The 16,589-nt window shown below is 34.6% G+C and overlaps 2 protein-coding genes across 2 annotated transcripts; one reads left to right on the top strand and one right to left on the bottom strand.

Moving 5' to 3' along the window:
• Positions 1 to 1,214: 1,214 nt before the first annotated feature.
• On the bottom strand, positions 1,215 to 10,135 carry LOC136042554 (uncharacterized). Its single transcript, XM_065727522.1, has 4 exons — positions 10,104 to 10,135; positions 8,855 to 9,062; positions 3,067 to 3,285; positions 1,215 to 1,556 (listed from the first exon to the last, which is right to left on the bottom strand). Exons 1-4 carry the CDS (start codon positions 10,133 to 10,135, stop codon positions 1,242 to 1,244), a joined length of 774 nt encoding a protein of 257 aa, XP_065583594.1. The 3' UTR covers positions 1,215 to 1,241.
• A 3,871-nt stretch (positions 10,136 to 14,006) lies between these two features.
• LOC136042553 (craniofacial development protein 2-like) lies at positions 14,007 to 14,675 on the top strand. The gene has a single exon (XM_065727521.1). The coding sequence runs from the start codon at positions 14,007 to 14,009 to the stop codon at positions 14,673 to 14,675; it is 669 nt and encodes a 222-aa protein (XP_065583593.1).
• Positions 14,676 to 16,589: the final 1,914 nt, after the last annotated feature.

The raw sequence follows: 16,589 nt of genomic DNA, 5'->3' as shown, positions 1-16,589 counted from the left end.
AAGGATTAAAAAAAAAGGACTTAAGCTTTAAATGAAATGGGGCAGAGGAAGAGCGTGCACAGTATTCTGCCCTCAGACAACTTGGCGTTAAAGTCAGTAGGATCATTACAAAAGAAGGATATCTACGATATAACATTTTTCTTATTTTGAGTTTTATTTTTAGACATTAATATCTAATTGATTCGTATTTTATAGCATTTTTCCAAGCTTGACTTTGATTTTCATACAATTAAGCCATTAATCTCTTTTTTATTTGTATTTTTTGGCATTTCTTCAAATTTGAATTTGAATTTTACACATTTTAGATACTGGTCTCTTTTTTATGTGTATTTTTGTTTGAATTTAATTTTTACACGTTTACCCACTTTGGGCTGTATTTCGTGCACAAAGGACAATGAAGAACCTAATAAGTATACAGGCCAAATAATCGCAAACTTAATATAGAATTATCCAGTCAAATTTATAAAAAAAAATGGAGGGCTTGTACACTCGAAAAGATAATTAGGGATGTGAAATTGTCGGGATAATTGATAATAAATTATACAAAATAAATTGATAATGATTCTAATTAACTTAAATTATATTGAATGTCATCAAGACAATTTGTACATAGATTCTTAGATCACACCACTTTTATAAGGATAAAAAATTTAGATTAAAATACATAAATAAGAGGTAAATATCTTAACTAAGACTGAAAAAGTGTGCGAACTTATAAAATCCCAAAGATGTCGGCTTCACATTCAAGAAGCCTTTATCAACAAAATAGAACAAAAGAAAACTGGTTATAGAGTTTATTTTTCTTCTTTAGTTCAATTTTCTTTTTTTTTCTTTATTTGATGATTTTTAGTTTTGTATTAACTCAAATATTTTTATTCCATTCTTCTATATTTTCTATTCTAATTTCTGCAGTAGCAGTTTCAGATTTGCATTTTTCATTATATACTTGTACCCTTACAGTCTACTAACTAAATATAAAGGCTTGAGTGACTTTTTTTTTCAATTTTAGCCTAAGTCTCGCTCGTAGCCTTTTCGGGCTATTGAAATGACACTATGCATTTGCAGTTACTCAACAAATGAGTCTAGAAATCACCACTAAGCATACAGAAGATGTGGGCTCGCGCTTTAAATATAGAAAAAGTTATTTGGTGTTAGTTCTCAAAGTGAACTATCAACTCACGATTCTCCCCCCCCCCCCCCAAAGCTGCGTCAGATTGTAAAAACCCTGTATTTTTAAAAATTCACTCAATCTTAAATAATCCAAAAATGAATTTTGCTTTCTTCGCTCTTAGCTTAAGATAATTCAACCTAAAATAGGGCACAAACAGGGCAGTTATTTTTTCTTCTTCTATTTTTTCAAAAAATGTTCTTCTCATACTCACTTTTGTCAGGGATTCGAGATCTGTATCAACAATTTCAAGGTGAACTGGACTCTTCTGTGGCAGCTCAAGGAAAAGACTATGGAGATATCCACTACATGCTGATAAAACTGCCTTATGGGAATGTATTACACCATTTCTAGTCCTGAATGTCACGTCACACTGGTTTTCGACAGTCTGAAACAATAGAATTGGTCAGTTGGTCTATTTGCTACACCAAACACACCTTGAAAACCTTCAGATAAAGAACATGCCTACTAAAATAGGCTCTTCAGGGTGCATTCAAAGTTGCACCAACACCCAAAATAAAAAAAAATTACTGATAATATTTTACTGATAATATATATATATATATATATATATATATATATATATATATATATATATATACATATAACCTGCTTAAATTGTTATGAAATTTATTTTCAAAAAAAGGAGAATAATACTTGATTTTTAGCATATATTACACGTGGACAATTATCCAACCCCTACTAACCTTTAATATTCAATTAAATAGATCCCAATATTCCGTTTCAGTCCGCCAAAATCCCGTTTCAGTTACCCAAAAATGTTTTAATATAATGAGAGCTTCCCCAACAAGTATGTACTTTCTCCTCAATTAATTGTACAAAAGACGCAATTTAAGGGTACATTTCGGAGAATCTGGGGGGCAGCTACCCTCCCCCCACACAAGCTTTGAACTACCATTACACTCTAAAATTACTTTAAGAAATATTAAAAGAAAACTTCATATGTGAAAATATAATGATTGAAAGTTGGATCTTGAAGAATAATGTATCATATAGGGTTGCTAAACGGTGCACAATTTCTCTAACTAAAGGGGATAAATAGAAGCTGGCTATCTTATTAGTTTGGATTATCTGTGTCATAAAATTAATACCCACTGTGTACCTAGAAAACTGAAGCAAATCAGATATTGGGCAGTTTTAGGTACTTGAGAATTTTGGCTCATTTAAGTTCAATATCCATCTAATTAGCACTTGCTTGATACCCAACTTATTATCTGTAATAAAAGCAATCATAGAATGACAATGCAGAGTAAAATTAAAAACAAAGGTAGGCCTACCTTTTACATTTTATTGGGAAAATTAGATATTGATGTTTTTTTTTTATTATTATTCTTATTTTGCTTCTCAAAACTGGTCTGAGGAAAGAAAAATAAAGAAGAAAAGAGTCTGATGTAGAAACAAAAGACTAAATACAATGTTATAGGATGGTGCAGACTTCATAAATGGAGGACTTAAATGGTGATTGAACTTAGTTCTCAATTTACATTCAGCAAGATTAATAGTTACAGCTACTTTTTCTTACTGCTTAACCAAGTGTTGCTCATGATATCCTATTGTTTTCGTATGATTCATTCATCAAGCATGTTCATTTTTATTCCAATTTTCACCATTAATGACCAACCAATAAAAATAGGAACCTCCAACAAAATACACTTACAATATGAACCATTTCTTTTTTAGTCTGTAAATACATACATTTTCTAATAATATAAATAACCTACACAATCCTTAGCTAGTAAAACCTAGTAGTGCCATTCTGCTGCAACAGCTCTGTCCTTGAAACTTCTGCTCTGCCTTTATCATTTTATTAGGTCTACTTATGATTTTTTTTGGTACTACTTTTTGGTATATTCAAAAAAGCCAGAAGAAATACATACCATGGACTTGTCTAGATAGTTTTTCATATCAACATAATGGTTTTTCCATTGAAATCTCAGTGCATGTCCAGGCTTGAAATTCTTCAATGCATCAACGATTACTTTTGCGTCTAAGAAACTAGCAGCAGTAATCAAATTTGGAACATGTTCTTTAGCTACAAGTACTTCTCCTGTGCAGGCAACCCTTAAAATATTATAAACATTCTCAAGCTTGCTTCCCTAGAAAGAAATAAAATTGGGTTGCATACAATTATTTACATAGATACAAATAGGTCACATCCTGGGGGGGGGAGAGAGTCTGCTAGCTGATTCTCTTGAAATAGAAGGGGGTCAAGCTTGCCAAATAACTTAATTTCAGATGAACATTTTTTATTTTGCAATGACAGAGAAGCCTCTCTTCTGTGTGAAGGTATTAAGGTAACAACGAATAGTTTTTTAGGAATACCCCTTGAAACTTAAAGAACATAATTAACAAATAGCCATGTGTTCCAAAAAATGTTTTCAACATAAATAGAATCCAGTCAAAGTAAAGAAAATAAAAGACACATTCTTTATCAATTTTTTTTTAATGAATAGACTAATGTGAACTGGTAAAATCCTTCTTAGAATTGTTATCTGGGCTCTAATGCACAAACATTGATGACCTTGACAACCTTGAAGCATTGTTAAACATGAAGGCAAATTAAACAGTTTTCTTGTATTTTCATTCTTCTCACAAGAAAAGCACTTGTAGGTTTGTAAGCAACAGTCAAATTGCAGTGAAGCAACTGAAGTATTCTAAATCAAGAGTACCATGGAGAATAGCTACTTTACCACATGAAGATACACGTAAAACTGACAAGAAGCAACATAAAACAAATATACGCCTTGATAAATGTTGTTGTGTAGAGTCCAGTCAGGTTCTGTTTTTGTAATCCAGCAACAATTTGTCATGTAAGGTGGAACATACCTGGTCCTGCTACAAGCAAGCAAGAGCTTACTAACTTTTGTTAGACATTTTATGATATAAGCACAAAACACCATAGAGTTTGTAAACTTTCAATAAGTTTCAGCAGAAAGGCTTAAATCTAAAGAAGAAGAAACAAATGAAAGACAAAGTTGAGACTCTGTGGGCAAAACTGGACATAAACTGTCTTTGAGCTACAATATGTCACCTAAATTATTCATCAGATGCTTGCAATTTCTACCATATCTTCGTTCAAGGTCTTCTGAGCTTGTTAGCTACTAGATCAAAAATTCAATATAAAAATCCAAAATCTAGACATGGTGAGTACTTCTTTCTTAATTGTGGCTTGATTTTCACCAAAGTTGGTATACAATTTCTATCAATCAGAACTGTCATTGTAATTGACCTACCCAATTTTTTTAGCCTAAGATTGTGTTTTAGAAACAATGATCACAAGGCAAATTAAATACATTTTCGTTAGTAATAGCATACACTATACATTGTTGCTGCCTCATTTTATCTTGCTTCTGAAAATAATCTTTGTTTAGGTTAAAGGCCATTCAAAATTTGGAATTGTGAGAAACTTCCAAATTTTTGGATGATTCCAGACAGCAATTTAAGGCCTGAACATCCTGGAGATTTATTTTTATTTCTTATGCTTCATCATACTTAGCCATTGTAAAATGATTTTTGTTCCAAATAAAGGCTATCTGAATTTTTAAATTTAGAATAGTAAGAAACTTCAAATTCTGTTTGGATTGCTGAGTGGATGCTCAGTTCAGGCATGTATATAATACCTTGATTATCCAAGAGATCTCTACTCATTACTATTGCTTCATCATATTTTTGAAAAAAAACTCCAGAATTTAGACAACTTTCTCATTCTTTTGTGAATGATTAAAATACAAATTCTGACTATTGAAATTTAGGCTTCAAATGATCAATTTCAATAAATATCTTACACTTTTTTAAGTCAGATTTTCATATACTTGTGTTTAATAATTAAACCAAGTTAAAATAGTTTTACTGTCTAGACAAGAACTTTATTTTGTTTAATTGTTTCTTCTAAATCTTTTCTCAATGAATTTTTTTTTGCATTATTTGGAATCCATAGTGAATTATTGAGGCTTTTTTTTATGTATAATAGATCAGGGAGGACCATTCAGGCATAAATATCAGCAGAGAATGCAGGATTTAAACTTTGGGAAAGGTTTTCTTTCTAAATGGGAATTTATCAGCAAATTACATTGTTATTGTGAAAATACAATACCAATATATTGGTATCAGACCCCAGAAATCCATATCAGTTGGGCCCTAGTTATGATGTTGTTCAACAGAATGAGAAATAGGAACATTCAGCTTGAAACAAGGATTATTTTCAGTAACTGCAAATTATGTTCTAGTCTTCAGAAGGCATGAGGGGAGTCAGCCCCACATATCTTAGTTTCCATTTTTTTAAGTTTTACTCTGTTATTTGTTATAATTTCTGTGTTTTCTGGTTTCCATTTATTTATTGATGGCTATTTTTTGGTTGGTTTAGGTTTGGAAAATTATTTGACTTTATTTCAACTCATTTTGGTTGAATGTGGCTCTACTCCCAATATTCAAACTCAGTTATAAAATAAACTTCTACCCCCAAAGTAAAAACTAATTGTTATACCAACTCATTTATGCTTTTCTTCACATTGATTTTCAGTACTGAGCTGTAGTCTGTGTGATTTTTGTTTAAATGTATGAATTTGTAAAAAAAAAAAATAATTAGCCATACTACAATAGTTTTCATATATACTGATCTCTCTCTCTCTCTCTCTGTAGGTCAGTAATGTAAACTGCTCTAAATTTACCATTATTATTATTTATTATTTTATTATTTATTTATATTATTTATATTATTTTATTATTTATAATAAATCTTATTATTTGACTTTATTCCAACTCATTTTGGTTGAATGTGGCTCAACTCCCAATATTCAAACTCAGTTACAAAATAAACTTCTACCCCCAAAGTAAAAACTAATTGTTATACATACTCATTTATGCCTTTCTTCACACTGATTTTCAATACTGAGCTCTAGTCTATGTGATTTTTGTTTAAATGTATGAATTTGTAAAAAAAAAAAAAAAAAAAAAGCCATGCTTTGTAGGTCAGTAATGTAAACTCCCCTAAATTTACCAATAGCCTGGAAAAATGTAGCTGCAACATAGTTTTAGGCTATTAACCTGCTTCTAAGTGTCATCTAGCCAACTACAAACTATTACAAATAGCCTAGGCCTAATGAAGAGCCTTCATTAGCTTAAATTGCATTTGCTACCTACTAATACTAACAACTCACTGCAGCAAAAAGCTCATGAGGACAACACTCCTCCTCTATCCCTCTTTACACCCTCCCAGGATATTCCCATTTCCTTTCAATATTTCTTTATGATATCCTCCTATCCCAGATGAAGACAACCTGCTTTTGTTTAGCCCTAGATGGTTCACCATAAAGGGCAATCTTTGGCAAAGTGTCATCCTTCTTCTGCAGAATGTGGCCTAGCCATCTCAGCCTTTCTTTCAATATAGGCCTAGAAAGTGGGATTGAACCAACAGCCTTCTGTTTGAAATATGGTAGTCAGCAAGATACCCAGAACAATCTGTAGGCAATTTCTCTGGGAAACATCTAGTAAATCTTTATCTGCTTTTCAGAGTGCCCATGCTCACTGTTGTCATTGTACCTTCCAATATTCTTCTTCTTCTTCTTATTCAGCAGACGGGCTTTTCAGTTGATACTATTTAGCCCTTTTCCTTTTGGCTCACTCTGTGAGATCGACAGAGCTATGGAGCTGGTTAATCTTATATGATTTGTATCTGCTCAGATTTCTTGAAGTATATCTTTTGATACCAGTAGTTGAATTATAAGAGAGTATATATTGATCTCTGTGCTCTGCGGGAGAGTATGGTCAGCAAGACTCTTGGCTGTTAGTGGAATTTTGTGGTGTTTGAAGCATTCCAACATTTTACATCGCAGGGTATACTGTGCAGACTTCAGCATATTACATTCAAATAGGCAGTGATCTATTGTTTCATTCTTAAGATTACATGACCTGCAAAGGGGGGACGAGGGAACTTTGCCACTTGAATTAGGGATCTGATATGAAAATGCCTGAAAATTTAGCCCATTTGAACCTGACCAAATCCTATGATAAATCTTGGAAAGGTGCTTACTTGGGAAAGGTGATGGGGTAGGATTCTTATTATTTATCAGTACCTCTGTAAATCTCCAGCGGTAAATATCTCTAATGGGGATTGGTCTCCCACTTGGCTGGTCAATATTTAAAGCATTTTTGGCTATTTCATCTGCCTTATGGTTACCTATTATACCTGAGTGGCTTGGAATATACTGTATATGAGTTAAAATACCTTTTGAAGCAAAAATATCAATAATCCTAAGACAAAGAAATGTGTCAATATCCATCTTATTTTGAGAAGCTGATGAAAGAAGCTCAAGGCTTGACAAAGAATCAGAATAATTTTTTATTGTTCATATTTTTGACTTACAAATAAAGTGAACATATACATTCATTCCTTTTTTATGTTCTTTATGAATGTAATAACTGCTTCTATTGCAAATTCAAATTTAAGCACTTTTTAACCTAACCTAGCTATAAATAATTTTGCACTGAGAAAACATAGCATATTATTGTTTTGAAAATGACCAACAATACATACTTTGATTGAAGTATGTTTATTGTAAAATTGATTTATCTAACTTAATCATGGAAAATGAATGCTTGTAGAATAGCATATATAGCATTAAAAAAAGGATTTATAATGAAACAGTAGGTTTGAAACCAATGTTTTAAAGTTTGAGACCAATGTTGTAAATAAATAAATTAATAAATAGCTTTATTCCTCATGCATCTCAATAAAAAAAATTCTATACAACTGACACCTTTTTAAAAGAAAAATGTTATGGCAGGGGGAAGAGCAGATTGACTGTAGCACAATTTCCATTTAAAGTCATCCTACTTAAAAGTCTTGAGATATGGTATGTTTATGTTTAGGCTGTTGGAGAAGGCTTCCAGTGATTTCATCTTTTCTACTGCGAATGGTAGTTTGTTCTAGATGCTGATGACCTGGGGTATGAACAAATGACGGTAAGAATTAGATCTTGCAATCTTCATCTTCACGGGCTCTAATTGCAGACTGTGCAATCTTGTGTTGCTTTGGAGAATTTTTTGAACAAGCTTGTCTTTTATGTTCCCAAAATTCTCATGAACTATCTTGAAGAGGGTTTTTAAGTCTAAGATTGTTCTTCTTGTCTCAAGTTTATGGAGAGTGAGCCTTCTTAGAACTTTGTCATATGGAAGGTTTCTGAATCCTTGAAAACTTTTTTTAAGCTCAAAAACTAGAAATAGCCTATTTTGTAATTTTCAAGAGCTCAAAAAGTGTTTAAATTTAAATTTGCAATAGAAGCAATTATTATATTTCTAAAGAACATAAGAAAAGGCATTGAATGGTATGTTCACCTTATCTGTAAGTTAAATATAGGCCTATGAACAGCATAAAATTTACCAAATAATACCCTGAGCCTTTGCTATTCTACTTTTAACATCTTCACTGCTCCCACCATTTTCACTAATAACATTACCAAGGTAAGCAAAGCTGGCCACCAGATAACTCTTTTCATTACCCAATTTTACCTTTTTGTCTTCACTAATTCTTAGCCTTAATGAGCAATGTTTGCTATTTATTGCTTCAATTATTTGCTTGCAATCTGGATGAACTTATTGTAAATCAAGTTCATTTATTTATAATAAAAAATCATTGTAATAAACTAATGCTAATAGCCTAATAACTACCTTCAGTGTAATTGATGTTTGACTGTTGAATGCTTGATCAGTCTTGAAACTACCTAGAACCCTTAGCACAAAGCTGTTTATTGCTACTGCACCATCATCACAAATTATTCTTATATTCGCGAATTGAGCATCATTAACAATTTCAGCAAGTTGTCCTTCGATGACTTCAAAATGTTCTTCCCAAAGCAATGCTTGATCCAAGTTCAAACTGATGCCGCGTAATTTTTACGGATGTTAACAGTGTTTCCATACAAAATAATCCGTTGTCGTCGGTCGAAAATCCTATCGTGACTAAAAAACCTGACATTTTTCCTAGCAAGTGCAAGCAGTTTAAATCTTATTTCCTGATACTCTTCATTAGTATCCCTTGATCTTTTAAGCCAGTTTTGGTTTGAAAATATCTTAACAACAGGCTAAAAATCCGGATTGGAGCCTGATTTCCTCGATTACGTTCAGCTCGTTGTCTGCTTGTTACCCATAGCGGCGTAGTGGGCTAAAATTTCTGGAACAGTAGGCATCTGGATGTAATATTTTTATATCACAAGGAGAATCATTTAATTGCCACAGGACATACAACGCATTTAGTATGTATTTAGTGTTTAATATACAATAAGGAGGCAAAAGGTTTAATTCTAATTTAGTAAATAAAATTGAAAAAGTAAAATTCTTTTTATAATAAATAAACTTGAATAAGTAAAATTTGAATAGCTTAATATGTATTTTCATTTGAATTTGCAATAATTGAATTTGCAATATTGAACTTGCAATAATCTTTTATGAAAGAGTCTTGGTGGGTGCAGAGTGGTTAAAGGGGATGGTGCCTGAAACCACCTTGAGGGAGCCAATTTTTCCAGCATGATCTGATTAACAAACAGAAACTAAAAATTCATAAAATCCGTTTTTTAAACTAAAGTATAGAACAACACTCAAAAAAACAGACAAAATCTAGTCCATATATGAGTGGGGCTGCACCTTCCTAAATCCCTTGCTCATTAAACTAACGTCTATATGGATTTGACAAGGCTTTTCATTCTAATATAAACGGCCCTAACATCTATGAAGTCATTCTCAAGGAATTGGGAAAATAGTCAAACTTTAGCGTAAAGAGAGAGGGGCTTAAGAAGGGGAAGCCTCCTCATATATTGAAAAAAAAAATTTATTTAAAGTTTTAGTGTAGGACCTTAATTTTAGTTAAAAAACTTTTTTATTTAATTTCATTAAATGATTACTGTATAGAAATAAAAGATACATCATTAACACAGGATTCTGTTCAATGGACATTTTTTCTGGGCTTGGTCTGTTTTGGTGGACGTTTTTAGGCTTAAACAATCTCTACTTAGCTAAATTATCTACTATGGGTCGCCTCCCTGTAGTACCATAATATTTGTAGGCGTTGGTATATAATGAGCAGCCGGTAATAGGTTTGGAATTGTCTGTGTAGGATTTTAACTCTTGTTGATAAAAGAGCATGGCCAAGTGCTGAAAACCATGTTTTGACAAAGAATAGGCCCAGCATTGCGCAAGGCCTCCCTTCATACTGGAGGTCTAAGGGACTTCTTGCTGTTTCGTTCTATGCCGGCTTCAGTACTTCGGTGTAGATATGAGAAGATGTGTTGGTCCTCGTCCTGCAATAGTATCCAGGACCATTGCTTTTCTTGAGGCAAAAATGTTCAATGATTTAAAGAATATGAAAATTGGAACTTTGAATGTTTTTACGTTAAAAATAACTACCTTGACCTACAACTTGAGACGATTCAAACTGGACTTGTTAGGAGTTTCAGAAACTCATATCCCAGGGATAGGAAGCATGATATTAGGTGATATAGAATTTGTTTACACAGGCAGAAAGGAAAGGGTACAAAGACAGAGAGTAGGGCTCATGATGAAGAAGGAAGCTGCTAAGTCTTGTTTAAGCAGGGAAGGTATTGATAATGTGAATACTAACCACTCATTTTATGACTAAAAAGTTCAGGGTGTCAGTTACAATAGTGTATGCCCCTGTAGAGCCGGCTGACGGAGATAATAGTGATTCAGATGAATTTTACTTACACTTACAGACAGGGTCCTAGGTAGAAATATGGTGTAAATTTTTTCGCCCAGAACGGTAGAATTAGGGATAGATGGTATCCTAGCCAAGGTAAGTTTGGTACAGGAAAAGAAAACATCAATGGCTACAGACTGTTGCAATTTTGTAGGTATAACACTCTATAAGCAATATTTGGCTATAAAATTACCCATCAGTTAACATAGTATTCACGTGATTCCAAGGCGAAAAACCTTATTGCTGATGTTATTGTAAACCGAAGACTGGCAGGATCAATACACGACACTAGGGTATGTAGGATGGTTGTTATTAATGTTAAACACCATCTGGTAGTGTCTAGGGTTAATTTAAAGTTGAAATTTCGGAAGAGAAACTACCTCCTAGGAAGTAAAGATGTTACTAGACACCAGGATGAGAATTTGGGAGAAATTTTTCAGGAACAGTTGAATACTAAACTGAAGAGTTTAAAATTTGACAATGTAGAAGATGGCTGTCTTGGCCTTTGTCTTTTTTCTTAAGTAATAGAGTTACAATCATGATTTGCTGGCATTTATCTTAACCCAGTAAAAAGCAATTTACTAGGAATTTATCATGATTATTTTCAATATTAAAATCATTATTTTCATTTCCAAATTTCGGTTTTTTGTTACATTTTCTTCTCAGTTATGCCCTGGCCAGCTATCTTGGTTGCAGCAGTAGCTGCAAAATTGTAAATAAAAAGAGAGCCATGATTTTCCCTGATTTGATCAAAACCGAAAAATTAAAACATAAAGAAATCAGTTTAAGTAAGCAGGTAATTAATCGTATTGACAACACTTCTTGACTACTAAGATCCCTGCGTCGACCCTTTAGCTTGTTGCTAAAATCAGGTTTGAACTCTGGGACCCCTATTACTAAGCTAAGGTCTAACCGAATGCACCACTACAGAACAGAAATCGGTTTAAGAGCTCGTTTAAACACTATTTGTTCCCAGCTATTCTCTACTAACATAGTGTTCTTCAACTGTAGCAGTGAAGAAGGAAAAAAGGAAAATAAACAACACGTCAGAAAGTTCTACAAATTGTGTGAATTTTTATTTGTCAGTCCTTCAGTAAAAATTAAATCATCAAAGTAACTATAATTGCTAAAAAGTATAATGGAAATACTTTTTAGCAATTAAATCATCAAAGTAACAATGGAAATACTTCACACGTTATAATTCTTGCACGGGGTAAAATACGATGATAGTTTCTTCTTCTCCAGCCTAAGTCTACAATGGGAGAGCTGATGTGAAACATTGAAATTTATTGGAAAAGGTTACCATATCTTGTGTCATTTTTAAGTTGATTTTTCAAAACTCGCTTTAGATTTCCAGTTACTTTGGACAAGGATTCGTTCCTTACAAAGGTGCCCCTAAGGGTGAAGCCACGATAGATATGAATCTCGACATGATTCTAAATATTTTTATTCCTTAAAGTTTTATAACAATCTCATTTATAGTTGTAACTTACTACCTATGACGTTAGTCCTGTGTTGTATTTTTTTGTATATGAAGATAGAGTTTATTAAAAAAAGGTTTTTTTAAATAATAAACCATGGAAAACTTGAACAAATTATAGCCTTTGCCCCATGGGCTGTGGGAGTTTTGTCATCCTCAGAAGGATAGTTTTTTCTATCTATAGACTATTTTGAACAAGATGGTAATTTCAAAAATTTGATCAAACTTCTTTAGGGACAAAGCAGCAAGAAAGTAATCACTGTCAGCTCCATTTCTTCGGACGTTCTTAAGGTGTTGCAAACACGTCTTTTTAATTAACTGGATGCAAATATTGTCTTTTGATTTAATTTGCTCAACACGCGTCCTTCTTAATGGAAAATTTCTTACTATGGGCTAGAGTTCGTTCTTTAATGTAGTAGCTAGGCCGATCCTTTATATAATCTAATGCTGTACTTGTTGATTTGATATGATACTACTTTAAAGAGTTATGGGCTATTTTGTTTCTTAGTATTGGCAGTGATTGTCTTTTACCGGGTTGATGGCTACCGCTACAGTCCGGATAAGGATGCTACTATTAATTAATATTTCAGTTGCTATGAGCTACCGCTCGTTCTTTATTATAAAAAATTAATACTTCAGTTATTATGGGCTAGAGTTCATTCTATACTATAATTGACACAAAACTTTTTTTCAAAGAAAATTACAAACAGGAAAAAGTTTATGGCTGTTTGTACTTTGAAATAGTAAGAGACAAGCCTCAGAGAATCAGGTAGCTAACCAAGTCGCAAATATACCGTGGTTTGTTCTTTACTAGGTTACAGCTATCTGTACAGCCGTGATACCGATGAAACTTTCATAATCTCAATTTATAATTAAGTTTACTGATCCTTTATATAAACACTTACCATAGGCTATAGTTCGTTTTTCAATATTATCCGGGTAATTTAACACGGGCTAGAGGTCGTTCTTTATTATAATTTTGATCTGACTCTTTTTTTGGAGTTATGGGTTATTGTATTTCTTAGTATTGGACTTGGTCGTCTCTTACTAGGTTATTAGCTACCGCTGCAACCCAGATGATATTTTCTTACTTGGTTGCTAGCTACCTCTGCAATCCAGAAAAAATCTAAAGATAAGCATGTGTTGCATCATCATCTTTACAATGATTATTTTAATACTTCAATTACTAAGGACTACAGTGTGGTCCTTAATGTAATTTAATTAAAAAATTAAAATTACTGCTCAGGCACCACAAATATGTTTGCAGTTTGCATAATAACTTTAGCAATTCTGAACTGAAAAACGAAAAAAAAAATTATGGAAATACACATTGAATCACGCGTTGGGTAGTTGGAACCTAACAAAAATAAAACAAACTTAAAATTTCAAGTATTTTTCTAAGTTTTAATTAAACAAAATTATTACTCAGACACCGTCTCGAAGAAACCAGACTTACCGGAAGCGAAGAAGAACAAATAGGCTATAATGACTCGTTGCTCTGGTTTGGAGGGAGCATGAGAAGGAACACCGTTGGCCTCAAACTAAATAGCCTCGCAAGAAAGGCATTACTCTGGCACGAAGCCATATCAGACAGACTAATGCAGACCAGCTTTGGATACAAGCATGGTAAGATGACCGTCACCGTATGCTATGCCCCAACCGACGATTCCGACGACACAACTAAGGAAGAGTTCTACTCAACCCTGACCAGATGTTTCACGACTGTGTCTCCCCTCTCTTTAACTGTTCTTCTCCGTGAATTCCATGCCACAGTGCATGATGATATGGGTTTTTCGCGTGGCACAATTGGTTCTGTATCTCTCGCCCCACTTAATGATAGTGGCCTTCACCTACGTGAACTATGCCGTTCCCGCGACCTTTTTATCGCAAATACCTATTTTCAACGCAAAAATATCCACCATTACACGTGGTATAGCAATGACAATTGCACAAAGAAGATAATTGACCACGTCATTATTTCTAAACACAGGAGATCATCATTGAAAAACTGTAGGACTTACAGATCAGAAGAGCTCGGGAACGAAGATCACAGACTTGTGCGTGCTGAAATTCAGCTTCACCTCCAAGCACAACAACCAGAAAGAAGGCCAGTCACTGTAAATATCGGGAAGCTTAAGGAGCCAGATACTCGCCTAAAGTACAGTACTGAGGTATCAAATCGCTTCGAGCTCCTTAGAACACTTAGTACCAGCGAAGGTGCCTGGAAGAATTTTAAAATTCAGACGAGCGAAGCAGCACTTCTGGTGCTTGGCAAGAGACGTTTTCACAAGAAATCGTAGCTAACTAATGAAACGCTGCGGGTCATAGAACAAAGAAAAAGGGCAAGACTCCTTGGGGATATGCCCACTTATCGAAGGCTTAATGGTGTGCGAAACAGACTCATTCACCGGGACCAAGCTCAGTTCGTTGCAAGGAAAGCCAATGAAATTGAACTATCTCCAAAAAAGAAAGACATGGATAGCCTGCTCAAGCATCTCCGAGATCTAACAGAATATAAAACTCCGACTTTGGGACCTATCCTATCTAGGGATGAGACACTTATTTCTGAAGAAGGTTCCCGTCTTGGGCAGTGAAGGTACAACTTTTGCTCTCTCCTAAATAATGTCAGCCCGTCCATTCCTCTAAATGTTATTCTCACCTAGTCCAGCAGTCAAAGAATTGAAGCAGGTGTTCCCCCAGACAAGCTTTCAGCCCCTCTGAAATCGAAAATGCAGTTAAAAGGCTCAAGAATAATAAAGCTGCTGGTATCTGTGGCTTAAGCTCCAAACTGCTGAAATATGTAGGCCCTACAATGCTTCTGTTCCTCCACACTCTGTTCTCCATAATCTGGCAAACTGAAATATTCCCCAAGGATTGGCGGAAGGGTGTCATTATCCCCTCATGGAAGAGGAAAGGCTCAACAAGCGACTGCTAAAATTACCGTGGAATAACTCTGCGGCCAGTCCCCGGAAAACTTTTCTCAATGGTCCCGATGAATCGATGCCAGAATGTTATTCGTAGGATTCGGTGACCGGAGCAAGCTGCTTTTATGTCGGGCCTTTTAACCATCGAACAGATTTTCACGATTCGACAGATAATAGAAAAAGCTACGGAGTTCCGACGTAAAGCTTTTCTTGCCTTATTTGACTTCCTGCTGCTTTCGATTCAGTGAACCAAGAAGCTCTTCGGCGAATTCTAGAATCAACTGCCCTCCCTGAGAAATAATACAGACTGTTCAAGGCTCTACAGAGTACAGCTCTCGGTACAGAGAGCTTTGTTCAAGTCGATGGCCAGCGCAGCCCATTCTTCCAAATCACAATAGGAGTGCGTCAAGGATGGGCAGTGGTCCAAGAGCTCTTCAATGCCATCACAGACCACATCATGACAAAAGCAACTTGACGTCTCAATTTTGGGCTCAAGTTTGGGGATCGCATCATCTCAGATGCTGACTTTGCTGATGACCTTGCCATCCTAGCGGACTCTATGGATCATTTGCTGAAAGCGCTTCGGATTTTACGAGAAGAGGCCCTAAACATGGGACAGTAGATAAACTGAAATAAAACAAAAATTATGGCCATAAACGTGTCTTCTCCTGCTTCTAATACTGCAGCTAGCCTAGACAAAACAGCTACAATTAAAGTTGTCCAAAGGTTCACCTACCTGGGCTCTGCAATTTTCTCAGATGGATCACTTCTCCCCGAACTGCAAGCAAGGATATCCAAAGCGTCTTCTGCCACGGGTAGGCTGACCCGTCAACTTTGGCGAAAATCGAACATCAGTTCGGTTTGAAATTCGAATAGTTGTGGGCATCAGTTCATGGCTAATGGCTAACTGTAGAAAAATGCAAGACAGATAATCTAATTGAGTGAGAGGAAAATCTGGCATTAACCTCCCTTATTAGGATTGTACGAAAAAGTTAATAGAATTTCCTATATAGGAGTTTCGGACAAGGCGGTTCTAATAGTCTACCTTTTGTTTCGTTCTAGCACTATCGTCAGGAGTTATTGTTATTGTATTTGTTAGTATGGGACATGATCGTCTCTTGCTAGGTTGCTAGCTACAGCTGCAATCCTGATAAGAAGGACCAAAAAACGGAAATTTGCAATTATTGCAAATGATGATTATCTATTTTGATTCCGCTACAACCCGAATAGCATATTACCTCTATTTATACCTGATAACAAACAGGAAAAAGTCTTACGCTTTATCTTCTT

Source organism: Artemia franciscana, unplaced genomic scaffold (genome assembly GCF_032884065.1).
Source record: "Artemia franciscana unplaced genomic scaffold, ASM3288406v1 Scaffold_1467, whole genome shotgun sequence".
Taxonomy (NCBI): domain Eukaryota; kingdom Metazoa; phylum Arthropoda; class Branchiopoda; order Anostraca; family Artemiidae; genus Artemia; species Artemia franciscana.
Note: the sequence above shows the minus strand (reverse complement) of the source record. Positions and strands in the feature narration are given on the sequence as shown.